Source organism: Peromyscus californicus, unplaced genomic scaffold, assembly GCF_007827085.1.
Source record: "Peromyscus californicus insignis strain IS unplaced genomic scaffold, ASM782708v3 Scaffold_14__1_contigs__length_90479793_seg_2, whole genome shotgun sequence".
Classification (NCBI taxonomy): domain Eukaryota; kingdom Metazoa; phylum Chordata; class Mammalia; order Rodentia; family Cricetidae; genus Peromyscus; species Peromyscus californicus.
This window is the reverse complement of record NW_026294436.1, coordinates 35,747,884-35,772,173: the sequence shown is the minus strand read 5'-3', so window position 1 is coordinate 35,772,173 and position 24,290 is coordinate 35,747,884. Positions and strand designations below refer to the sequence as shown.

Below are 24,290 nucleotides of genomic sequence, written 5' to 3'. Positions count from 1 at the left end.
CAGGTGGTACACACATACACATACAAACAATTATACATATAAAATCAAAAATAAATCTTAAAAAAATTAAAGTTAAGTAAATCTGACAAATTCAAACAAACAAATTTACACTATTGCCTTCTCTTTAGCATTTAACTTTGTCTGTACTGCATAATCAGGTTCTAGTGTGCCATTCAAATTGTGGCATCTACATGAACTTACCAGCCAGGTGTGCAATCTTTGACTTTGCTGCTACAATTGCCTTCCTGGTTTTTTCATCCTTCTCAGTTATTTGCTGCCGGAGCTGCTCCTCCTGGGTGGTTCTATCCTGAAGGTCCTGACGAAGGCGGGACAGCTCAGACTGAAGCTGCGCAGTCTGCTCCTGGAGACTTCTTGCTTCTGTCTCTTTTTCTGATAATGTCTTTTCAAGGAAAAAGGAATATGCAGCTCAATCAAATCAGTACAAAGTATGTATCTTATAAAGTCTTAAAGTCTTCATGGTAAGGAGTGTCAGTGTTTAAACATATTGTTCTTTACAGAGAGAACTGGGGACATTGGCCTTCCACCGCCACCACAATCGTACCTTCTGCAGAGTCTCCACTTGACCCTCCAGTGACTTTGTCTTTGTTTCAGATTGGTTGAGGGTATCTTTGAGCTCCTGCATTTCCTGGACAGAGATGTGCTGCTCCTGATGGTCTCCAGAAGACTGAGTGGAAGTCTCCATGGCCTAAGATGATGAGTAGTAATAACACATTGTTACCTAGTGATTCTGCTGCTACAAGTTTAAAGAGACAACCCCAACTGTACAAAATGACTTATAAGAGCACTTAAAAGTGAATTTTGACAGAACAATTTTAATGTTTAAAACGAGAAAATTAGTTATAGTCCTCATACACATAGATGTTAAAGATGATGCACTGTAGATGCACTTCTGGCCGCGAACTAGCCCCCTAATGATAAGTCAAATGGCACAGTGACATAAGAGCATATGCAAATGATACACCTTCTTTGGAAACTTGTTTTCCGCAACAAGAAAAGCACATTAAAGTGCTAACAAACAGAAAAAGGTTTTAAAATGTTAATAGTTATCATACACAACTTGTTTAAAGTGAAATAAAACCTTATTAGTTGTAAAAACTATTAGTTTGTTCATATTCATTAACTTGAATAAACAACAAGCTACTGTGATGGTAAATTTCAGACTATCAACTTGATTATGGTAATGAACACCTAATTGATGTGCCCACAATTTGGGAGAATCTGTGAGGGCTTTTTCAGAAAGGATGAACTGAGAGCAGGAAGCACACACACCCTGTTCTATGGTTGGCACCCTAGACTGAATAAAAAAGGAAAAAGGAGGAAAGTGATGTGAGCTGGAACTCCCCCTTCTCTGCTTCATGCAGCAGGCAGGCAGCATGTTCCTGCCATGGAGCCACTGGGTCATGCCTTCCCAGAAGTGGGGGACTGTATCCCCTAAATATGATGCTACTGGGCCACAAGAATGAGAAAAGGTAACTAATATAGCTCTGAAATCAGTTTTGCAAAGAAATAGTATTAGAAATATGAAAAATAAGGCTGGGCGTGGTAGTGCACGCCTTTAATCCCAGCACTTGGAAGGCAGTGGTAGGCAGATCTCTGTGAGTTCAAGGCCAGTCTTGTCTACAAAGAGTTACAGGACAGTTAGGGCTACACAGAAGAGACTGTCTCGAAGGACAAACAAATGAAACAACAAAACCAATCAGCATTTATCATTATTTGTCGTCACTGTATAATGTATTTGTGATCACCATATTATATAAGTAATCTCTGGCCGGATGTGATAGTGCACACCTGTAATCCCAGTACTCAAGGAACTGTGGCAGGAGGCTCGGCAGTTGCAGGCTAACTTGGGATACCAAGTGAGAAGAATGTCAACACCAACGTTAGGCTTCTATTTCTACAGTGAATGGTTAACTGTGAACTTCTACGAGTTTGGATTCTAGGTGAACACATTTCTTATAAATACCTTCTCCTGCTGTGCCTTCAGCTCTTCATACTGAGTCTTGTACCTGCGTCCGATCTTCTTGACTTGAGTGATCGTTTTGACTTTTTCCTGTATATCAATTATTTTGGCATCTAAATCTTTCTGAATGTTTTCCTTTTCAGTTCGCACTTTGTTTAAATCTTCCTTCAGACTCTGGATTAAATTTTGGTTGTTAGTCAAGGATGCATTTGATCTTTGAAAAAAACGGAAGAAGAGTATTCTTAGAAGAACCAAATACACAAAATGTTTTGCAAATTTTAAAACATTTCAACTTCAAGTTTCCCGTAAGGGGCAGAGGAACTTTATTGATTGGGTTTTTGTCACATGCTCTTCTGGATGCACACTTGGCGGTGCTCTATGCAGTCTGCCCTCCTGTATGTGATGTTGCAACTGAACTTTCACATGAGACAATCTTAACTCAGAGCAGCAGCTACTACCAACTCTGTCCAGGTACAGTCAAACTTTTTTGTTTTGTTTTTCTTTTTTTTTGTTTTTTCAAGACAGGGTTTCTCTGTGTAGCTTTGTACCTTTCCTGAAACTCGCTTTGGAGACCAGGCTGCCCTTGAACTCACAGAGATCCTTCTGGCTCTGCCTCTCGAGTGCTGGGATTAAAGGCGTGCACCACCACTGCCTGGCCAAACTTTTTGAACTTTAGTTTTCTTAAAGAAATAGTATCACTCCTACTGAACGTGAAGACTGATTGGAATAGAGTAAATACAAGACAGAAACTTGTAAGCTATAAAGTGTTCTGTAAGAGACAGGGCAAGCACAAATTCAATCCACACCCCCACCAAAAAAACCCACTTTACAGATGTACAAAACGAGACTATTAACAGAAAAACAAAAAGATGAATTATAAATTACTGATTATATTTTTTTAGAAAAGAAATTAGCTTTAGAGTTACAACATGTAGCTTTTAAATAATCAAGGGAAAAACTTCATATATGAACACAAAGGTTTAAATGGGTGGTGGCCTGACTCACCAGAGAAAGAGGCAAAGAACCACATGGAAGGGCTCTACTACTTCCTACTACCCAGGAAGCACTTCAGGATCATATAAAGAGTTGAAATAAACTTGAATTCTCATTAGAGCCAGTTGTGGTATACACACCTGTAATTCCAGCACTTGGGAGGGTAACACTGAGTTCAAGCCCACCCTGGGTCACACATGGAATACACTTAGGATGTCTCATGGGAAAAGAAAAATCCTCTATAACATACATTTTTAAACTTTTATTCCTAATACCTTGCAATTTCAGCCTTAAGTCTTCCAACTTCTTCATTTAGCTGCTGAATTCTCTTAGTGTGAATTTCCTTTTCAGAAAGAAGTTTTCGATATTCTTCTGTATCTGGATCTTTCTGCTGATTTACCAGATGCTAGAATAATAGAAATGCATACTTTGCTTTGCCAAATTTTACAAACAAAAAGTACTATAATAAAATGGTAAAATATCTAATTACTTCCATTAACCACACTGCATGGAGAGTAATCAAGTACCCAAACTGTAAGTTCAAAGCTTTAGTTAGGACAGCAAAATGCAGCCAAGACAGAAGGGCAAGGAAACACCAAATGTTATCAACTGTTCATTTTTTCAGAGCTGTGAATGAACGTCAGTAAATCTTAAAGTTCTTTTTTCTTTTAACATTTTAGTTTTTAATTGTGTGTGCGTGCATATGTGTGTGAGTGTGTGTGTGTGTGTGTGTGTGTATGTACATGCCATGACATACATGTGGAAGTCAGAAGCCAACTTATGAAAGTCAGTTCCCACCATATTGCCACAAAGGTTCTGAGGATCAAATTCACGTCTTCAGGCCTGATGGTAATTTGTCATCCCACTAAACTATCTAGAAAAGCTTTTAATATTATATATCTAATTTCACTGAAGTTTATATTTATAAAGAAAAATATATGTTTTATGGTCTAAACATTCAAAATGCAACTTACTCCACTCACCATGCAAGTTAGGCCAACATAACAAAAATGCTCCTAGGTCTGGGTAGCTCAACTTCCTTTCATGACTTTTCTCACTGCCTGTCTGGTAAGGGCAGTAAAATGCTCTGAAATTCTAAAATACTATTTCCGTATCACTAAATGGTTACCATTGTCCAGTATTTTCTGGGTGTCAGAGAAACTACATTTCCTATTTATTTTCTGTCACCAGAACAATGCTTTAACATCCACATTTTGCAAATGAGGAAAACTATAGTCCAGAGCAGTTAAGAAACTCACATGTAAGTCACATGCCACATAACTGGTATTTACAAGGCAGACTTCTTAGTTTTCTAAATGTGCCTCAATAAAAAATACATGTATTTTCACACATAAAAGTATTTCAGAAATAAAGCTAAAGCTTAGCCACTTAGAATAACAAGAGCTTTAAATACTATATAAAGCATAAGTGAATTTTAAAAAAAAAGTGAACTGTAACATGCTGTGTGTGTGTGTGTGTGTGTGTGTGTGTGTGTTATTAGGCTTCTACTGATAACTGCAATTTTCACCAGTGTCCTAACTATTTTTCCATCTCTCAGTTTTACTGTATTATTTAAAACCATTTCTATGGTTTTACCTGGTTCCGTGCCTTCCAACGCTTGACATCTTCTTCTAGCAGCTTCTTCTCCGCCTGCAGCATACCGCTTTTCTCACTTAGCTCAGCATTGGCTTCTTGTAAAGGTAAAATATCTAACTCCAGTTTCCTCACCTGAAAACAGTTTCAAGTTGAGTTTTTTTTTTTAATAGCCAATGTTAAATTCATTTATAATACAAATAGTAAAAGCTTCTACTCTTGACTGGTAAGACACAAACCTTTGCTTGCATTTGCTGTAGGTTCTGTTCGAGCCTTTCCTTTTCTTCTCTTAGCATCTTATTGGTCTCCATGACTACATTCATGGTTTCAGTTTTCTTCATCAGTTCTTCATGTTGAGCCATTGTTTTTGCAGTCACCTGAAACAGACACAGACACACAGGTCAACAGCCACATTCAACGAGCTATCTTTTTCCTACCAGTTCCCATCTTCCCAATAACAGTAGTTTCAATCTATTCTAGAAAGACTCTGGAATTTTATTCTAGAAGGACTCTCAAGGTATTAATACACAGCAGTTGCAATAGATTAGAAAGCTGGAATTTAAATACCATACACTATAGTCTAAATGCTTCATGTGCACAGTCTCAATCCTTTTAACTATCATCCACATGTTACAGATAAGGAGACAAAGTTCAGGGAAGCTGAGAACTAATCCTATGGAAGTGGAATTACAAATCAGACACTCTAACAGAGCCTCTAATCACCACACACCTAGGCATACTGAGTAAATGCTAAATGAATTTACAAGGTTAGGACAAGTGCTGACGTCAAATTAAATTTCTGTAACATGGTGGAAATAAAAATGAGCTTCCCTTCCTTAGGCTTGGTATATGTGCATACCTGAACCTTCTCCCTTTCTGCATTCAGGCTATCCTGAAGTTCTTGCAATTCCCGTTCTAGAAGTTCAACTCTTTGTCGATATCGCAGACTCTCAACCTGAGCCACCTCAAACCTAGTTTCAGCAATTTCTTTTTCTCGACGTATAAACCTACATGAAAACACATGTTAAAATTGTAGAAAGCTAAATATTTAGTATTCTAAAACTTGGGCAAGTCTTAAGATGACAAGAAGCATTTACTTTAATAGTTGTTTCCATATGTCAATGACAGATTAGTTGCTACTTTGGGGGTTAGAGAGCAGCATTAGAAACAGACTATCCTGGGCCTGCCAAATAGCTCAGGAGTTAAAAGCAATGGGTATGCTTCTGGACCAGAACCAGATCTCTGGAACCCCCATAAAGGTGGAAGGAAAAAAAACCACCTCCATGAAGTTACCCTCTACTTCAACAGGTGTGCTGGGGCATGGGCATGGGCACACACCAAGTTACAATCAATAATATGGAAAAAAATACATTATCTTTAGGTTGTGCACAATAGCACACATTTGTGATTATTGCCAACACTTGAGAGGGAGAAGCAGCCGGGGTTAGTGAGAAAAAGACTATCTCTTTAAAATTATTTATGAGACATCTAGTTTTCCTTTCTTTCTTTCTTCTTTTATTTATTTTTTTTCTTTCCTGAGACAGGGTTTCTCTGTGTGGCCCTTACTGTCCTGGAACTCACTTTGTAGACCAGGCTGGCTTAGAACTCACAGAGATCCACCTGGCTCTGCCTTCTGAGTGTTGGGATTAAGTCTGTGTGCCACCACCACCCAGTCTAATCTTCATTTTTTGTTGAGATGGGATCTTGTTATGTAGCCCCGCTGTCCTGGAATTCCCAGTTCCCCGCTTGGTCTTCTGGGTGCCAGGATTACAGATGTGCACTGCATCAGCACACACAGCGAGTGTTTAGTTTCTCACTAAGAATCAGCTCAAGTTTTCACTACCAGATTCAATCTTAAAATCATTTATTTTATTTAATGTACTTGTCAACAATGACCACTAGGTTATTTGGCCAATTAATATGGAATGAGCCATCCAGTGTGCATTTGTGCCTGTCTTACTACAGAACCACTTTAAGAAGAACATATTTGACTTACCTAAGAATTTCTAAAATCTGTTCTTGAGATTTTCCGTCTTCACTGAGAGATGTATTTAATGGTGCTTGCACAACCTCCTTCATAGAGGCAACTACCTTGTCACTTAATTTTTCAATTTGATCATGAAGTAGTCTGTTTTGTTTCTCTAGATCTTCACAGCGAGACACACTCTTGGAAACTTCATCCTACAAGCCAAGAATCCATTATAATGGTTTCCCAAGTGTAAAGACAAAAAACAACAACAACAACAAAAAAAACCCTTTCATTTCTCAAAAAGGATCTACCGCAATCTGCAACAGTACCTTCAACACCCTCTCTCTTTCTTCCCAGGATGCTTTACATGCCAACAACTGTGACTCTGCTTTCTGAGTTGTTTCTTCCAAATGCTGACGGACTGATGTCATCTTGGAAACCTGTTCCTTGGCAGCTTGCAGAGCTTCTACATCAGCAGCATGCAGCATCAATTCTCTCTCATACTTATTCTGAGCTTCCACAGCTATTTTAGCCTGTAATTAACAATTCCCCCATTGACAAAGAAGATTAAAACCACTAAGTGAATACTTTCACACACAAAAATGTTATTTTCTCTGTATGCACGTATTTGAAGGCCTCTAGAGCTCCCCATCTTATTTCTCTCAGACAGGGTCTTTCCCTGCATCTGTCTGCTGCTGGCAACCCTCCACCTTCCGTACGTAGCACTGGGGTTTCACGTTTTGTGTGGAAGCTGGAATCCAAACTGAAGCTGAAAGCTCACTGCTCAGAAACTGTGAAAAGGACACTCACTTGCTCCTGACAGTCACGCCTGGCTTGCTGTTCATTAGTTAAAGCCGTGCTTGCTCTCTGCAGAGCTTCTTGTACTTCATTCTGAACACTAGAAAGTGTCTTCTTCAATTCAGATAACTAAACAAAACAAGAGTCAGACACAGTTAACTACAAACTTGGAAAATACTTAAGTTCAACAATCCAGTTAACTAAACTGAACACAGCTATAATCTGATGCAATCTACAGTTTTTACTAATCCACATCCTTTGCCTACCAGTTTGCAAAATTTGAGGCAAAGCTTCTAAAAATAGCACTAATAGGCAATTTTGTAAATTGGTCTAAAATTTCCAAAAGGAAATTTATCCAGATGCACAGAATAGAGTGAAATACAAATTTAAAATTGACAGGTACGCATTCAACCCATTTTCTGCTGAAACAAGCCAAAGTGTAATTTCTGAACTAGTAAAAAGGATTCAAACTTTGAAGAGAGCTGTATGGACCCCAGTGAACTCACCTGCTGCTCCATGCTCTCAATGGCTTTTCTCTTGTCATCCTGAAGTTCCTGTTTCTCCTTCTCAACTTCCATCAACTTTTTCTCCAACTGTGTCTGAAACTCTGCTGATTCTTTTAAACGGACTTCAATATTCTTATGCACTTCCTCAGTCACCTTCGTCACATCACAGCAAGAAACAAAAGGGATAAAAATTACACCTAACATTCTTTTTTTCCATTCTAAACTAAACTGGAACCAAACTAAAGTTATTATTTGTCTTATACTAAAAGAATCCCCAAAATGCCGATGAACTAAGCAGATATGCCACATAAATCTAGAAGCATAACTTCTCTTTCAACCTGGCTATTATTCATTTTTTTTTTTTTTTAATTGAAATCCAAATCTCTTATTTCCCTGTCCAGCCTCATATCCATAGCCCAAATCTACTTACTTGGTCTATCACTATAAGGTATTTTCCTTATATACTGATACCCATTGATGCCAATTACAGGAGGATTTTCCAAAATAGAGTGGCCTTACTGTTTTAGCCGCCACAACAACGTATCCTCAATCTACTACATTAATCTTTGAAGAAAATTTTCTAACTATGACACATTAAGAACCAATGGTCCCACATAAGCTCACAGACATAATTTAACACATTTATCTGAAGACTTTCTTTCTCTCATATTGACACCTTTCTCCTACCTTTGATTATCCATAGCCTCTATTCAAATGTGCACGCCTGTCATGTTATGGGAAGCCATACAGACGTAGCAGGTAACTCATACTCATTCCCCTCAATGTCTGATCTGTACCTATTCCTTGCTTTCTAAGTTTTGTGGCTTTTGTTTTGATTTATTAGAACCAAGAACTTTTCAACAGTAAGAACAATGATGCCAGTCCAACCGATACCACGCTGCTTTACATACAAGCAAGTTCTTAATTAAAGACAATGTGAGTTATACATACCTGTTTCTCCTTGTTCAGGGAATCTTCTAGACTAGTCACCATTGCCCGATACTGCTCCACATTACTAGCACTTGTCTTGAGTCTCTCCTTCAAGTCATTGACCTGCTCTTCAGCCTGCCTTAGCTGACTCATAAGATCATCAACATCATCTTTGTCACTAGGCTGACCTGGAAGACATCAAAAGCTCTAATAAAACAGATACTTTCAATTAATGCTTTAAGCAGCTTTAAAGATTACTACTAAGAGTTCATGAAATCAGGATTAAGGCAAAAATTATCTATAAAGTGTATTTGAATCCAAGTTGAATATCAAAATAAAAATTAAGCCAGGCATGGTGGCACATGCCTTTAATTCCAGCATGTGGTACGCAGTTCTCTGATTCAGGGTTGGCATGGTCTACATAGTAAGTTCTAGGCCAGTCAGAGCCATGGCAGCCAGGGCCCAAGAAAGCAAGGAAGGAAAGAAGGAAGAAAAATCTAATCTGTTATCTCACTGCTTCCAAAAATTCAAATGATTGAAATCTCATTACAGAAATTAAAAATATTTGAGAGAATATCAAACCAAATCTTCAAGTTGCAGTTTATCCCAATTTTTGTTTTATCTAAAATAAATGGACAACGAGCAAACTGCAGGTTGAAAAGAATGCTTTGTCATAAAGTATCAGTAGGAGGAGATTACTGGATAGTCATACATCTACTAAACATGTACCAGACATCTGTATCTAAATATGTATTATACACATACAAGTTTGTTTTTCTACTATTAGTAAACTGTATAGAAAGATCCTATGGAAACAGAGGTTTTAAATTTGGAAATATTTAATCCAAGGACACCAACCAACACAAATTAAGAATTCTTTGACAGGACCCTACCATAGACTTAGTAAAACAAACAAAACCCTGCGGAGGTTTGAATGAGACTCACACCCACCATAGGCTCATACATTTGCAGGCTTGGTTCCCAGTTGGTAAACTACGGGGAGGGGTTGGGAGGTGTGGCCTTGTTGGAGCAGATATGTCACTGGGGTTGGGTTTTGAGAGGTTTCAAAAGCCGAAGTCAGGCCTGTGGCTCCCCTCTCTGCCCACAGATCTGGAGATCAGGATGCAGAATTCTCAGCTACTCGTTTAGCACCATGCCTTTCTGCCTGACACGAAGATTCTCCACCATGATGATAATGGACTAACTGTCTGGAAATGTAAGCATGTCTCCAATTAAATCCTTTCCTTTATAAGAGTTTTCCTTGGTCACGGGGTCTCTGCACAGCAATAACAACCCTAAGATAATCTCTTATTTCAAAACATAAACAAATTTTAAGTATCAATAAATGGGTATAGTGTTGTAGAGAACTTGCTTTACATATGGGATGGATGTTCTGGATTTGAGCCACAGTAAGACAGACCAACCCATCCCAAGCCAGTGGCTTCAAAGAATGGGAAACTCAGACAGAATATAGCCTAGCCTGGTGTCAAACACTTGTTTGAATTCCCAAGTCTTCCAAATGTATTTTTAGAAAAACTGAGCTTTTTGACTTGGAAAGTAAAATCGTTTCTCCAGCCTTCATTAGGAAGCATAAAGTGGGGATTTATTTACAAGACAGGGCATAAGCTTAAAGACTAATCTTTTTTATTAATATTACACCAAGCTACTCTTTTTACCTTTACCAGTTCTCTGTGTAGACTGAGAAGCAAGCTGGGCTTCCATATTATTAAGGTGCTGTTTCAGTGTAGCAGTTTCCTTCTGAGCATTTTTTAACAGTTCTTTTGTGTTAAGATGAAGGTTTATCTCTGTATCTAGCTGTCTCTTCGTATCTAACAATTGAACCTGTAAGAAACAAATGCATTGTAACACTATAAAGATGACCTGTAGGTTCCTATGAAATGGAGAGGTTAAAAGCAATTTCCTAAGGATCCTTAGAATCCTGGCTCAGTAAGAGTAGAACCCTTGAAACTCTTAAAAAGACAAGGCACATGTTACAATCATGATTTGTAGTATAAGAAAGAGAAGACTATCCTAGCTTACTGAAATAAGGCTCTGGAATATGTCACAAGAAAGAAAATGAAGAGACTTCAGCAGATTCCCTGAACTGAGAACACAGACCAAAGCATCTCTGGTTCCTGCTACAGAGTACCAGAGAGAAACAGGGCACAGAAAGAGCACCTTGGGTAAACAGAGGGCAACTCTTCAATGTCCAGCACATTGGTGATTTGCACACATTAGTGAAATTATCACAAATCATCCAAAGGCTCAGCATTAAGAGGGCCTAATACTGAAAATTCCAGCCGAGATGCGGAAGGGGTTCCTGGCAGCAGACAGTGGCTAAAGGAGGGAGAATCACTCTCCTTTGGGGACCTGGCTGGTTGCAGCAGTGGGCTTATGGGGATCACTAATGATCTAGGGACTCGTACTAACAAACGAGACAGGAAAACGAGGACAGGCAGTTGGGAGGGGGACAAGGTGGTGACAGCAGCGGAACGGGAAGGAGGCAGTGGAGAGATGTGACTCCGTGTTATGAAATTTACTGAGCTTTCGAAGAGCAAGATTACTTCAGAGTACGAACTTTGATAAAACCATGCTTCATCTTAAACAGCATTTCTACACAGAACAGTACCTACAAATTCCACACGCCCAGAGGCTGACACTCACATCTAGATTCCTAGTAAGCGTATGTCTTTGTTCCACCTCGTTCTCCAGCTTCTTCTTCAGGTGAGAGATCTCGTGCTCCAATTTTTCTATCTGACTACTCAGCCTTTGTTTGGTTTCTGTTTCAGATCGCTCTAGTATTCCCTGAGGTGAAAAGAGCGAAGATGCTTAACAACAAAGAAAGCAATACAAGGAACATTAGAGGCCAGACAGAATTATGAGATCACAGTCCACGTTGAAGGTAGAACTGAGGTTTTCTTTGTAGATTTACAAAGGAAGTATTAGCAACTTCTCATATTACAACACACATTTATTTAATCGTGTGGGAGTGGAGGCAAGAAACACTACAGTAGTTATACAGTAAATAGTTGTAAAGCTCTGACATGCCAATTATACTGTTTGAATCAATTCTCTTCCCGAGTTTCGTTTAAAGTATTTTTTTAGCATACCTCCAATTTAAATGATCACCATAATGGATGAAAAAAATAACGAATTTTCTTGTTAGGAAATTTTTGTTTTTTTTTGTTTTTTGAGACAGGGTTTCTCTGTGTAGCTTTGTGCCTCTCCTGGAACTCACTTGGTAGCCCAGGCTGGCCTCGAACTCACAGAGATCCGCCTGGCTCTGCCTCCCGAGTGCTGGGATTAAAGGCGTGCGCCACCACCGCCCGGCGTTTGTTAGGAAATTTAAGAAGGTACAAAGGCTAATACTATTTCAGGTGTTTTCTATTTGGTTACCTGGATTGTCTGTAGATTAGTCAGCAACAAGTTCTGTCCCCTCTGTTCCGCTAATAAAGACTCTCTTTGCTGAGATAGACGGACTTCTGACAATTTAAGCATTTCTTTTTCCTTCTTCAAATTTTCTGCTCTTACCTTAAAATGAATACAAATGGAAAAAAATGTTGGGAAATACTGCGTCAAATGTAATACACTTACAAAATTAAAATCAACTCTTCTTTACTATGTATTTCTTAATGTAATTTAGACTACACCCCTTAATCAAGTAAATATAATTCCCAGTTTCATGCATAGAATATAAAGATTGGGAATATTATCAGGTCAAAGGGAAAAAAATCTATGACTCAACACCAATAGTCACAATTACTTTGCTTTAACAAACTATTCTTTAAAAATAGTATAACCCTAGCTGGAGACAGCTCAGTGGTTAAGAGCATTTGCTGCTCTTCCAGATGTCTTGGCACTCAAACCAGGCAGCTCACAACTGTCTCTACCTCCAGCTCAAGGGGATCCGATGCCTCTGGGCTCCTCAAGCACCTGCACTTACATGCACATACAACATACAGACATACATCTACACATAATTAAAAAAATTATAAAAATAAAACAAAGCAAATCCCAAACCCCAAATCCAAAACACCAGAACAAATATGTGCATAACTATGCCATAGTCAAATTAACATAACTATGAATTATGTAGGTTTTATATTCCAAATTCGTTTCAAAGGACTTCTTTCAAAGCTATGACTAATCTAATTAGAATTCTTTTCTTCCTTAAAACTCTCTATGTCTCAAGAGATGCAACAGTGACTTGAAATTCAATATTTTCAAAGTATTCAGACTTAGTCCTGAGTCATTATTAATTGTCAATCATAAAACTTTAAACTATCAGTTTGAAAAAAAAAATGTTCCTATTTCCTACCACAATGTAGAGCTAGATAAAGTGAAATGTAGCAGGCAAACTAAAACAGTGAATTTAAGTTCTAACAAATTATTTCTCATGACTATCAAAGATGCAAATTACTTACTAGGCTCTTGAACCCATTTCTCCTAAAAGTGATGACATATAGCACCTAGCTTATTAAATAAAAACCAAAAACTTATGGTATATTAATTTTATCACAATCCAATTTGATATTTAGTTGGGAGTATTTCTTTTTTTAGTGCTCAACTAAGATTTTATTTGAAGTCTTGCATGGATATAGGTAGGCTATTTCGAAAATATGTATTGTAGTTCACACAATGCTTAACTAAGTTCTTTCAGCCAATAAAATTGAAGGAATAACTAGGGATAATACAAGTCAGCTGGGGGAGGAACTGGTCTCACTTCCGCAACAGCGAGCTTCTCGTTGGCTCCTCTCAAGTCTTGTGTCATTGTGTTGATGATCTGCTCTTGCTTCTGAGTTGTTGCAGTGAGTTTCTGATTCCTCTCTTGCAGAGACGTTATTTCTCGGCGATATCCTTCAACATTATCTTGCAGCATTTCATAACTGGCAATAAAGACAAATACTTCTTAGGTCTCTGATGAATTCCACAAAAATTTAATATCACACGATTGAAATTAGAAAGTGGCTTGTGTAATAATGTGTGACCTTCCATATTCCCCTTACTTAGCAGTTACAACTGAAGTTATAAATAAGGCAGTATTTTATTAAAAATCATGTTGAAAACAATGTCAATGCAATTTGAATACTTAAGATAACAATCACAATGAAGGAAACGCTCCAGAAATGATAGCCACTGTGGCACACACTCATAATACTAGTATTGGGAGGCTGAGTCAGGACTTTGTTCCAAGTTTGAGGCTAACTTTGTTACTGATTATCAGGCTACCTGGGGATATACAGTGAGAGGTACACACCCACAATACTAGCACTGGGAGGCCAAGGCATGCTAGCATGGTCTACTGACTATTATGCTACCCAGGCTACAGAGGGAGACCCTGTCTCAAAAAATTAACACTCCTCACCTCCTCAGAAAGAGCTCCAGAAACAATCTGAGGAAAGGAAACCAGCAGCACTCATTATATGAACCTCAACTTACAAAAATGCACCCTAGTCTTACCCAGGAGAATTCACAACCAACGCTAAGATATGAAGCATTAGTTTTCCATCCTGGAACACATTCCACAGAAAAACAACACTAAATTAATTCTCGAACCTGACTGATACGGATATTGAAGTTTAACAATTAATGTCATTAATTCTCAAACAAAAGAAAATTTACCGTTTAGAAGCAAAATCTAGCTGAGTTGAAATTTTGGTGTTTTGTGAGCGCAGATCTGTGACTTGCTCCTGAAGTTTCTCTAACTGCTCATTTTGAAGTTTTTCACTGTCTATTTTTTCTTTTTTATAGTTCTCAAAGATTTCCTGCAACTAAATATTGGGGATCATTAGACGATGATACTTTCCTTAAAACCTCAGCCTGAAACTAACCTGTGACTTTAGCCAGGTATTATAGTCTTTACCTGTTTCAGGGCAGCCTTGGCTTCTACAGCCTCTGTGGATTCAATGACAGGTACCGGAGCAGGAGTAGAAACAGTCTGTGAGGTACTTGAACGTTTTGGAGTTGACACAAGAGAAATATCATCTAAACTTGAAGCTTCAGAAAAAACAGAAAAAAAAAAAAAAACCCATAAACTGTTTTGCTTACTTTTATAAATCGGTTTTAAGATTTATTTGCAAAAGCATCATTACTAAATCAAGAAGTGGAAAGCAAATTATTATTGTAGTTTTCCGAGAATGAATGAACCTATTAAAAACTATTAAAGATTGATGGCTCAGTGGGAAAAGCCGCCTAATGACCTGTGTCTGACCCCTGGGACTCCATACACTGTGAAGAGAAAACTACCAACTCCCACTCGTTATTCTGACCTCACACACACAGTAGCCTTCATGCGTGCACACACATGCATACACACACACAAAAAGATTGTTCCTGGTTTTTTATTAGAGGCAGCTTATGACAAATTAAAATAATAAAACAAGAAAAAACTCTGAAATTCACTAATTAATTCTAAGAAGTATGTTTTCAACAGTATTCACTGATTTCTTATTTCTTAGCAGTGTGTCAAAATGACACCTAAAAATTGGTGACATAAACAATCACAAACAGTAGTTGAATTCAGTTTCTATATTAGAGTAGCTATTGCCTTTGTCACAAAACCTATTCAGAATATTTCCAAAATATTTTCCTGAAATAACAAAAACCTACCTTGTAATGGAATGGCCATTCCCGTTGTCTGTGACAATAAAATCCGGTACATGTCACGCTGACGAACTATGGAATCAACAAGCTGCATTTGATGCTGTCGTGATTCACGGAGCTGTTCCAGTTCAGTTAGAGAGTTCTCAAGCTTGTGTTGAAGCTCAGAAATTCTGCAGAAAACGAATAGTGTTTGTGGGTCCATGTTCAGAGGTGAGCAGTTTCTATTACACTATAAGTCATCTAAACCCTTCTGCATTCAAGCACACTGTTTTCCTATCCTTTCCCTTTTCTTCTGCTGATAATTACTTCTCATAATTTCTACCACAGAGGACTCATCAACAGCATCTGAAAAAACTGTCAACATCAAACCAACTGAAACTTCAGTCTTCTTGCTTTTCAAACTACTCTTCCTTCCCTAACACATATATCTTTATAAAAGTTCAGTACACTACTTGAGTAATGCCCACGGAGCTTTTCCACGAAGACTTGTTTCTTGAAACTTATATGAAGTCTGCCAAGCTACATATTGCTACTGACAGGCTTTTACCTATTTTAGCACTAGTCACATTAAACTGAAGTTTACCTCCCTATTAAAAAGAACTTCACAATACTGTTGCTTAGCATGATTTTCCTAAGTTACTATATTCCCATTATCCAGCATTGCTAAGGACACACACAGTTAAGTAGTGCTTAGCACATTGGCATGCTTGCTATTACTTAGAGGATGTTGTCTCTTGTTCTTCTCTTTCCCGGGTTTCCCCAAGTTCTCGAAGAGCAAATAAGAGACGCTGGTTCTGCTGCTGGAGCTCTTCAATATTCCTGTAAGATACTAGATGCTGCGATATTACTTCCGACGAGCTACTTATGTCAGCAGAGCTGACCTCCTCATCACGGATTACATGGTTACCCCGTGCTTCTTCAAGCTCCATCAAGAGCACTCTAATCTAGAAATAAAAATTGAATATCATAAATAGTTACTGTTAGAAGCTTTGATTCAGGGAACATCTAGAAGAAACGAAAAATTTCAAATGATAGCATCATTTGTAAAAAGATTAAAAAAGACTTTTAAACAAAAAAGCAATTAATGCTATCTTAAAAAAGCAAAACATCAAAATTTATCACTTAGATATTAAGAATGTAAAAAAATTAAAATGAAAGTTATTTTTTAATACAAAGAAAACTTACTGAAAAGCAGAAAATTGTAATTCCAGAAACATGGCGACTTTTCTAAAGCAAATCTACAAGTAGCTATTCTGTGTTTATTTTATATGGTAGGGTAGAGGAAGAGCAGACATGGTGATATCCATCTGAAATTCCAGCACCCAGGAAGATGAGAGACTTAGGGTTCAAGGTCAACTGGAAGTATGAACAAGTCCCTTTCTCAGGGTAATAGAGTGATGCACAGTATATTCCATTTTTTGTTTTATTTTGTTTTTTTGAGACAAGGTTTCTCTGTGTAACAGCTCTGGCTGTCCTGGAGCTCACTTTGTAGACCAGGCTGGCCTCGAATTCACAGAGATCCACCTGCCTCTGCCTCCCAAGTACTGAGATTAAAGGCATCCACCACCACCACCACCTGGCTTAGTATAATCTAATTTTAGCAAAACACAGCTTACATCTTCAGATGTGCACTTATTGATACATGAATGACATGAAGTAAATAGGTACCAGTTTGCTAACACTGTTTACTGTCTAGGACCAGCAGGCTAGGAAGATGGGAGATGGAAACAATAAAGAAAACCCCCTCCCATTTCAATAGTTTGTGTACTCATTATAAATGTCACAATTTGAAAATGAATCAAGACTAATCCTGCTAGAGTGTTCCTACTAATTGACTAGAATACCTTCCACCTTTCTTAGAAGGGCTTTCCTCAGACACTAGGACACAGACTCAAACATTACTGGGCAGTCAGTATTACAAAGAAACCTGAAAAACATACGAAATAGTCTAACCTGTTGTGAAAGATCTTTTATTTGCACTTCCATTCTCTGATTGTCCCTTTCAAGTACTGAAGAATGTTTGTTGGCTTTATCAGTTTCCTCCTGCAGTCGCTGAATCTCCTTTAAAATGTAAGCACAAGTGGAAAGTCAGTAGCACCTTCAAGGATTTGTGTATGTGCAAGACAACCAAGCATTTTCTACCCAAGTTTACTGTCAAGTACAGTATATTACCAAATGGCCCCCAAATCTCCATGACCAGAAGAGCCACAGTAGTAATCATGGTTAGACTGATCAACTTGAGATGTCCACATTAAATGTGCTGGGTAAGACACAGAAGACTTGATTAAAAGCATCAGCAGTACATCGGCAAAGAAGCAGCACCAAACAGTGGCCACCCAGAGGGTGAGCACAGGGCTCTGCATTTCTACAACGCAGCATCAGAGGTTTAGAGGCAGAGTTTTAAGAACCTTCCCAAAACCAGAGGGATTTAAAAATCTGTCCTATCTCCCTTTTGGGCTCATAAAGTTATTTTTACATAATTTAAATCTATCCTGGTGTTTTCACGTACTTTTAAGAAGCTGTGAATAAGTTAACTGCAAGGAGAAATGTGACAAATGAAGTACACAAATACTCATAAAAGACAGCACTCATAAACCTACCAAGTCCAAAACAAGATGTATTACAATGCATGGTAGATGCAGTTGGGTTACAATTAGAACCTTGCAAAAAAGCACTGAAGATTTACATTAGAGAACACATGATACATGTTGTGGGCAGAAAATTCCAGTTATTAAAATATATACAATGACCTTCAAGCCCTATTATTATTATGAAAGTGAAGGAACAAAGTGTTTACTAAGGTAAAGTTGCTATTTTGATTGATAAGTCTTTCTGCCCTTTAATTATCCACACCCACTTCAGACACCAAGAAGCTCCAGGCAATATCCTATTAACAGAGAAACTTAATGGCCCAATTGGTCCTAAGAGAATTCTTCGAAAATAGCCCTGTGAGGGTATTATGTCAGACTGCCAATAGTCCTTTAGGGCAAAATGAGTAAGTTACTCTGATGCAAAACACTGTATTAGCTACATTTGCATTTCAGTGCTTTCTAAATCATAACAGAAGAAAACATTTAATTCTGAATTAAGGGTACAATTTTCTCATATTCTCCAAGAAGGAAATAAATCAGTTAGTAGTAGCAGAATAAATTCACTTATCTACATTTCCTCAATAAAGTTCTCCCATAAATCTTAAAGACTTTTCTCTGTAATAAGCTATACCCTAAAGGTAAATTATTATTATTATTATTACTACTACTACTATTGGTATTTCGAGACAGGGTTTCTCTGTGTAACAGTCCTGGCTGTCCTGGAACTTGCTTTGTAGACCAGGCTGGCCTTGAACTCAGACATCTGCCTGCCTGAGTGCTGGGATTAAGGGTATGTACCACCACTCCAGGCTTAAAGGTAAATTATTTGGAGTATAAACTTTCTTCAATCATTAAGTAAAACACAACCTCCAATAGCAAAGAATATTCATAAACTTCTTACAACTTTTAACATGGCAAAGGAACTGTTACAAGATAATGCACAGACAGGCTAAATTTTTAAATGATATAAAAAAATCTGTGCCATAATATCAAACAGCACAGTCATTTCTAGACAGGCTATCAAAACCATCTGAGAAAAAATAGTTAAGGTTTACCTCTCAATTGCTTTAAAATATGTAAAAGGCTCTTACAACTGAGCTGAGTGAAAGTGAAACTTTGTCATGGCGGGGTATAGTGTAAAGCTTCAAGCTGTTCCGGTGCAAAGACCTTTATGAAAAAACTACCCAGTAAAAGATGTTTCGTTAGCAGCTGTGCCCAAAGCGCAAGTTCAGAAACGGAACCAACCTTCATAGCTTGCTCCAGCTTTGCAGATAGACTCGCCACAGCTTTCTGAGCACGCTCATACTCTTCACGCTGGCGTTTCAATATCGGTGCTTTGGCTTCCACTTCCTTTACTATCTCATCCAGATACTTATTAATTCTTTTATTTTCTAGTTTCTCCAAAAGCAACTGGTCCTGAGTTTCCACATAAGCATTATATAACTGGAAACAGAAAAGGTGGTCAGTTCACTAAGCTGAAGTGTAACAACAGTAGTATATGGTGTACGGAGGCTCACAGTAAACATCCCTTACCAGTTACAAAAAAGAAATATCCATTACATGCCACACACAAAGAACTAAGAACAGTTTAACAATTCCTTTGTCTTGACTTATTGCTCATTTTTAATTATATGTCTGTGTGGCGGGGTAAAGGGGGGTTCGTGCATGTGAGTGAAGGTGCCTGAGGAGGTCAGAAGACGGCAGATCCCGAGCTGGGGCAGGGTGGTGTGAACTGTGTGCTAGAATAGTAGGCACTTTTAACCACTGAGGCACCTCCTTAGCTCCAGCATCTCCCTCCTTTTATTATTAAAAGGTTTATTACTGTGTGTGTGTGTATAACGCATCTATCTGTGTGTGCAGGTGCATGCCACAGTGTGTATGTGGAGGTCAGACGACAACTTGTGAGAAGCTGGTTCTCACCAGGGGTTCTGAGGACAAAGTCTGTCACACTGCCAGCTCAAGTGCTTCTACTCACGGAGCCACCTCCCTGGACAAAGAACACTGCCTAAGAATGATCTGCTAATCACCAGGTTACTTAAGAATAAATTGGGGGGGGGGGGGCGCTAAGTTTCAGAGACATCTGAGCACTTCTGTAGTAATGGAACACAATCTACTCCCATTCTTACCTCAGTTAACTTCATGCCAGGCTTCACAATTTTAGCTACGGCTGCTGCAGTGGGAGACATGGCTGCAAGCTCTTCCTCAGACAAGATAGCCCCTGTGCAAACACAGGTCAAATTATTTTCCCTTTGTGCAAAATTGCAAAACAGAAAGCCACTCATGAATAAAGAGAAGGGTAAGTATCTTACTTATTATATTTCAAATATAACACAAATATGAAGACCACATAATGATAATTGGCTGTTCTAGGAATAATCAGATGTGATCAAATGGCACTTTTATCTGATTATGCTGAAGCCACACAGTGTGTTATTTTTCTAATAATTAAGTTTTCTATATTGTAGCATGAAAGCGAAATGCTATTATTTTAAGCTACCATGTTTAGATAGGTTTTACGGGTTAAGGAATTAAAAAGTATGTGTTAGTCATACCTTTACGTTTTGTGGCAGAAAGCAGGTCATTTGCATTCTCTAATTCCTTTTCCAATTTCCCTATTTTCTCAAGCATTTCTTTTTCCATTTGATCTTTAGATTCTTCAGCTTGTAGAAGATGATCTTGTATTGTTTTGTTGGCTAAACGCATTTTTAAAGACAGAATATTGAAACATTAAAATCTTGCAGTTTATCAACCATAACATAGGAAGAATCTTTCCCTCTGGAGACAACATTAATTATAAAGAGGCCACACTTGATGGTTATTATCCACTGGAAGTCCTGGCTCTCCTTATCAGCCTTGAAATGCTTCAGTCTAAATGCTTCAGTCTGATGGGGCTAGTCTCTTTTTAACACTTCTTAACAATGAAAACACAAGAGACTACATCTTTGGAAACCATTTTGGCCTTTACTTTAAAACATAAGAAAAGATAACTAAACATAAAGATCATAAACACCGTTGGCTTTCCATTTCCCTGAATTCCATATTATAGATTTAACCATGGCTTGAAAATAATGAGAAAAAAAAAAAGTATCTGTCATGAAAATGCAGACTCTTTTGTCACCACCCCGTAAACACTAAAGCACAACCACTTCTGCTGTACTACAGACTATGAACAACCTAAAGTTGGTTTAAGGGAGACAGGCAGTTGTGTGTAGGTTACAAGCAAGCCCTGTACCACTTTAAATAAGAGAACTGAGTATCTTTAAGTCGCCTTGATGGGTCCTGGTGCCAATTCTTGAGATGTGATGTTTATATTCATATGGTTAAAATTATCCTTCGCTTGAATTTTCTTTAGGTTTGGTATAATTTATCTGTAAAACTTTATCTATAGCTTTCGCTAGTTTGATATTTTAACAAGGAATCTATATGTGAATCTAAAAGCCTAAAATCTATATAAAAGCCTAAAGCCTATATAAAGGTCTAGGTATGTAATTTGAATGAATGGGTAATTACTTAGATTATCTGAGGTTTGTCATTCAGTGAACTAGAATATCTCTAAGACCACTAAGAATTTATATCCACTATGGGATGACTAACTAAATACATATGGGGTAGGGGGGAGAGGGAGGAGGAAAGAAGGGAGAGAGAGAGGGAAGCGAAGGAGAGAGGGTAGGGAGGCGAAACTCCCAAGGTTTAACAACTGACAACTTAAAAATGAAGGTAAACTTATCGCGTAAGAAGAGTACCTAATGTTCTAAGAGGAAAGAGGAAGACAAGTCACCATATTAGCATCTATATTTTCGAATATACTATCTGTGTTAAAATACATTTTCTGAGCCTAGGCTCTTTATTCCAAACCAAATTTTGTCCCCAATAAAGCCAAGCCTTACTTTTAAATTAAACCAGCTCCACAAATACGAAGAAATGTACTTTTACCCTCAAACAAAATCATCCTGCCATCCTCCAAAGCTTACCCTCCCCAGCTTCTTTCAGAAGTTTGTGCAGTTCATCCACCGCCCGAGTCAGTTCATTGCTCTTGGCCTCAGAGTCGTCAGCAGCACTCTACAAGGTAATCAGAAAGTCACCACCAGCCAAGAATTCCGCGTTAGGATGCTAATGTGTGTGGTGGGGTTCTCACCTTGTATAGATTGGAGAGTTTTATGTGAGCATTCAATTCATTGTGAAATTTCTCTTCCATACTGGCTTGCTGTTCTTTGGCCTAAAATAAGACAAAAGTACAATTATATCAATGTATACACTAGTAAGTACAGCTTGAATTATTTAAGATATTTATGAATCATCAAGAGAGAAAGTCCACTTTGTAAAGATAACAATTGAAACAGATTTCTGATAGTAAATTACTTTGAGGATAAATACTTTTAAAGCAAAATAATAAAATTAAAATGAACTCATACTAGTTTTGTACCTAGTATTTAGTCCACAGCATGTAACTGCTATTTATGATTCTACTCAGCCTAGTAAATATTTGGAGACAATCTGGTTGTTTTATGGGTGCTACAGAAAGATGAAACCATGGAATCATACAGGTGTGGTAGTAAAGGCAGATAATCTTATCACTCAGGAACTAAGGATTATTAATTTGAGGCACCTTGAGCTACAGAAGTGAGTCTAGACTATCCTTGAAAACATAGTAAGATCTTATCCAAAAAACCAAAAATATTAGACAATATTTTGTCAAATAACAGCACTCCACATGTTTTAATACTTTTGTAAACGAAACTTATTTTAGGGCCTGTAGCTCTATTGGTAGTGCTAGGGTCTGAGAATCCAGGAACAATCCACCAGAAAGACTGGTCAATCTTGACTAGAATATTGATTCCCAGCACCATATAAAAGCAGGTGTGATGGGAGCACACTTCTAATCCCAGAACTCTGGAGATAGAAACAGGAGGTTTAAAAGTTCAAGGCTATAGCCTGGTAGTGGTGTCACACACCTTTAATCCCAGAACTTGGGAGGCAGAGGCAGACAGATCTCTGAGTTCAAGGCCAGCCTGGTCTATAGAGAGAGTTCCAGGACAGGCAGAGTTACATACCTAGAGAAACCTTTCTCGAAAAACCAAACAAAACCAAAAAAAGCTGAAGGCTCTCCTTGGTTACATAGCCATAATTAATGCCAGCCTAGGCTTCATGAGACTCCCGAAATTAAATTAAACCAAACCACAACAAAACAAAAAGTATTTTTAAGCAGTCATATGTACCTCTTTTAATTTTGTCAACAAATCCTCTACATGTTTCTGAAGATGTTCATTTGATGTTTTTAAGCCATTCATCTGTTCTTCCAGTCTCAAAACCTAGAAACAAATGGGAGGTGTCATAACAACTGAGATCAATTTAATATGAAGTTTATACTACCAAAAGCAAAATAACTCCCTTCAAAAAACGTAATTTATAAGTATGCATTATTAAGAAGATAAGATTTTTCTCTGTCATCTGCCTGCAATGTGGTGAAATCCCTTTATTACAAATTCCAGCCTCCATGTTGTTCCTGATCAAGCCCACAGGCCAAGCAACCATGGACTGTACCCTATGAGCCCAGAGCAATCTGAAGTCTACCTCCAACAGTCTCTAAAAGAGCACCAAGGAGACAGGAAAAGACGGACTAGATCGCTATGCCCTGTGCTCTAGCTTCATACAGGAAACAGCACGGAGTGCATTTGGTCCCCAGTAGCAGGAGAAAGACTATCTCTAGTTCTCACAGTGGATGTAACTCAAAACAGTTTACTTTTGAGGAAATCCACTGAAAAGATTCTCATAAAAGTACAAGTTTCAGATGATTTTAAGGTCAGACTACTGGATTTGGTGAAAGAAGCCAAATATGACCCATCACCTCATGATGGCAGCTAGTCCTTTCATGATGTACAACCTGGACACTGAGTCTCTTGGCAACCATCTCAGAGAAAGACTCTTGAACTTTTTTTTTTTTTTTAAAGATTTATTTATTTATTATGTATACAGCATATATGACTGCAGGCCAGAAGAGGGCACCAGATCTCATTACAGGTGGTTGTGAGCCACCATGTGGTTGCTGGGAATTGAACTCAGGACCTCTGGAAGAGCAGTCAGTGCTCTTAACCTCTGAGCCATCTCTCCAACCCCAAGACTCTTGAACTTGATGGAGGTCCATACCAAACTCTTACCACCTACACTGTGGGAAAATTGCAGGTCTTCTCTCCAGAGTTCTGGGGCTATGTGCCCACTGTATCCCCTCAAAGGAAACCTCACCAGGAGTGATGCTCCCCAGAAGTAAAAACACTCTTGGCCTCGGAGATCATGCAACAAGACTTCTTTGCCACAAAAATCTTTGTTCT

The 24,290-nt window shown here is 38.2% G+C and overlaps 1 protein-coding gene across 1 annotated transcript in view; it reads right to left on the bottom strand.

Annotated features, from left to right (window-relative positions):
• Positions 1-24,290, bottom strand: part of Tpr (translocated promoter region, nuclear basket protein) — a 57,629-nt gene that overhangs the window by 20,219 nt on the left and 13,120 nt on the right. The window contains exons 8-34 of the mRNA XM_052737139.1: positions 23,181-23,273; positions 22,100-22,180; positions 21,936-22,023; positions 20,517-20,657; positions 20,091-20,182; positions 19,210-19,407; positions 17,327-17,434; positions 16,091-16,317; positions 15,380-15,543; positions 14,634-14,767; positions 14,393-14,541; positions 13,494-13,656; positions 12,167-12,301; positions 11,435-11,575; positions 10,447-10,612; positions 8,792-8,958; positions 7,841-7,993; positions 7,347-7,463; positions 6,866-7,069; positions 6,564-6,748; positions 5,427-5,574; positions 4,807-4,944; positions 4,571-4,702; positions 3,250-3,380; positions 1,985-2,195; positions 563-706; positions 202-400 (exon numbers count right to left, since the gene is read on the bottom strand). Coding sequence (XP_052593099.1) covers positions 202-400; positions 563-706; positions 1,985-2,195; positions 3,250-3,380; positions 4,571-4,702; positions 4,807-4,944; positions 5,427-5,574; positions 6,564-6,748; positions 6,866-7,069; positions 7,347-7,463; positions 7,841-7,993; positions 8,792-8,958; positions 10,447-10,612; positions 11,435-11,575; positions 12,167-12,301; positions 13,494-13,656; positions 14,393-14,541; positions 14,634-14,767; positions 15,380-15,543; positions 16,091-16,317; positions 17,327-17,434; positions 19,210-19,407; positions 20,091-20,182; positions 20,517-20,657; positions 21,936-22,023; positions 22,100-22,180; positions 23,181-23,273 — 4,009 coding nt within the window. The remainder of the gene's footprint in view (positions 1-201; positions 401-562; positions 707-1,984; positions 2,196-3,249; positions 3,381-4,570; positions 4,703-4,806; positions 4,945-5,426; positions 5,575-6,563; positions 6,749-6,865; positions 7,070-7,346; positions 7,464-7,840; positions 7,994-8,791; positions 8,959-10,446; positions 10,613-11,434; positions 11,576-12,166; positions 12,302-13,493; positions 13,657-14,392; positions 14,542-14,633; positions 14,768-15,379; positions 15,544-16,090; positions 16,318-17,326; positions 17,435-19,209; positions 19,408-20,090; positions 20,183-20,516; positions 20,658-21,935; positions 22,024-22,099; positions 22,181-23,180; positions 23,274-24,290) is intronic.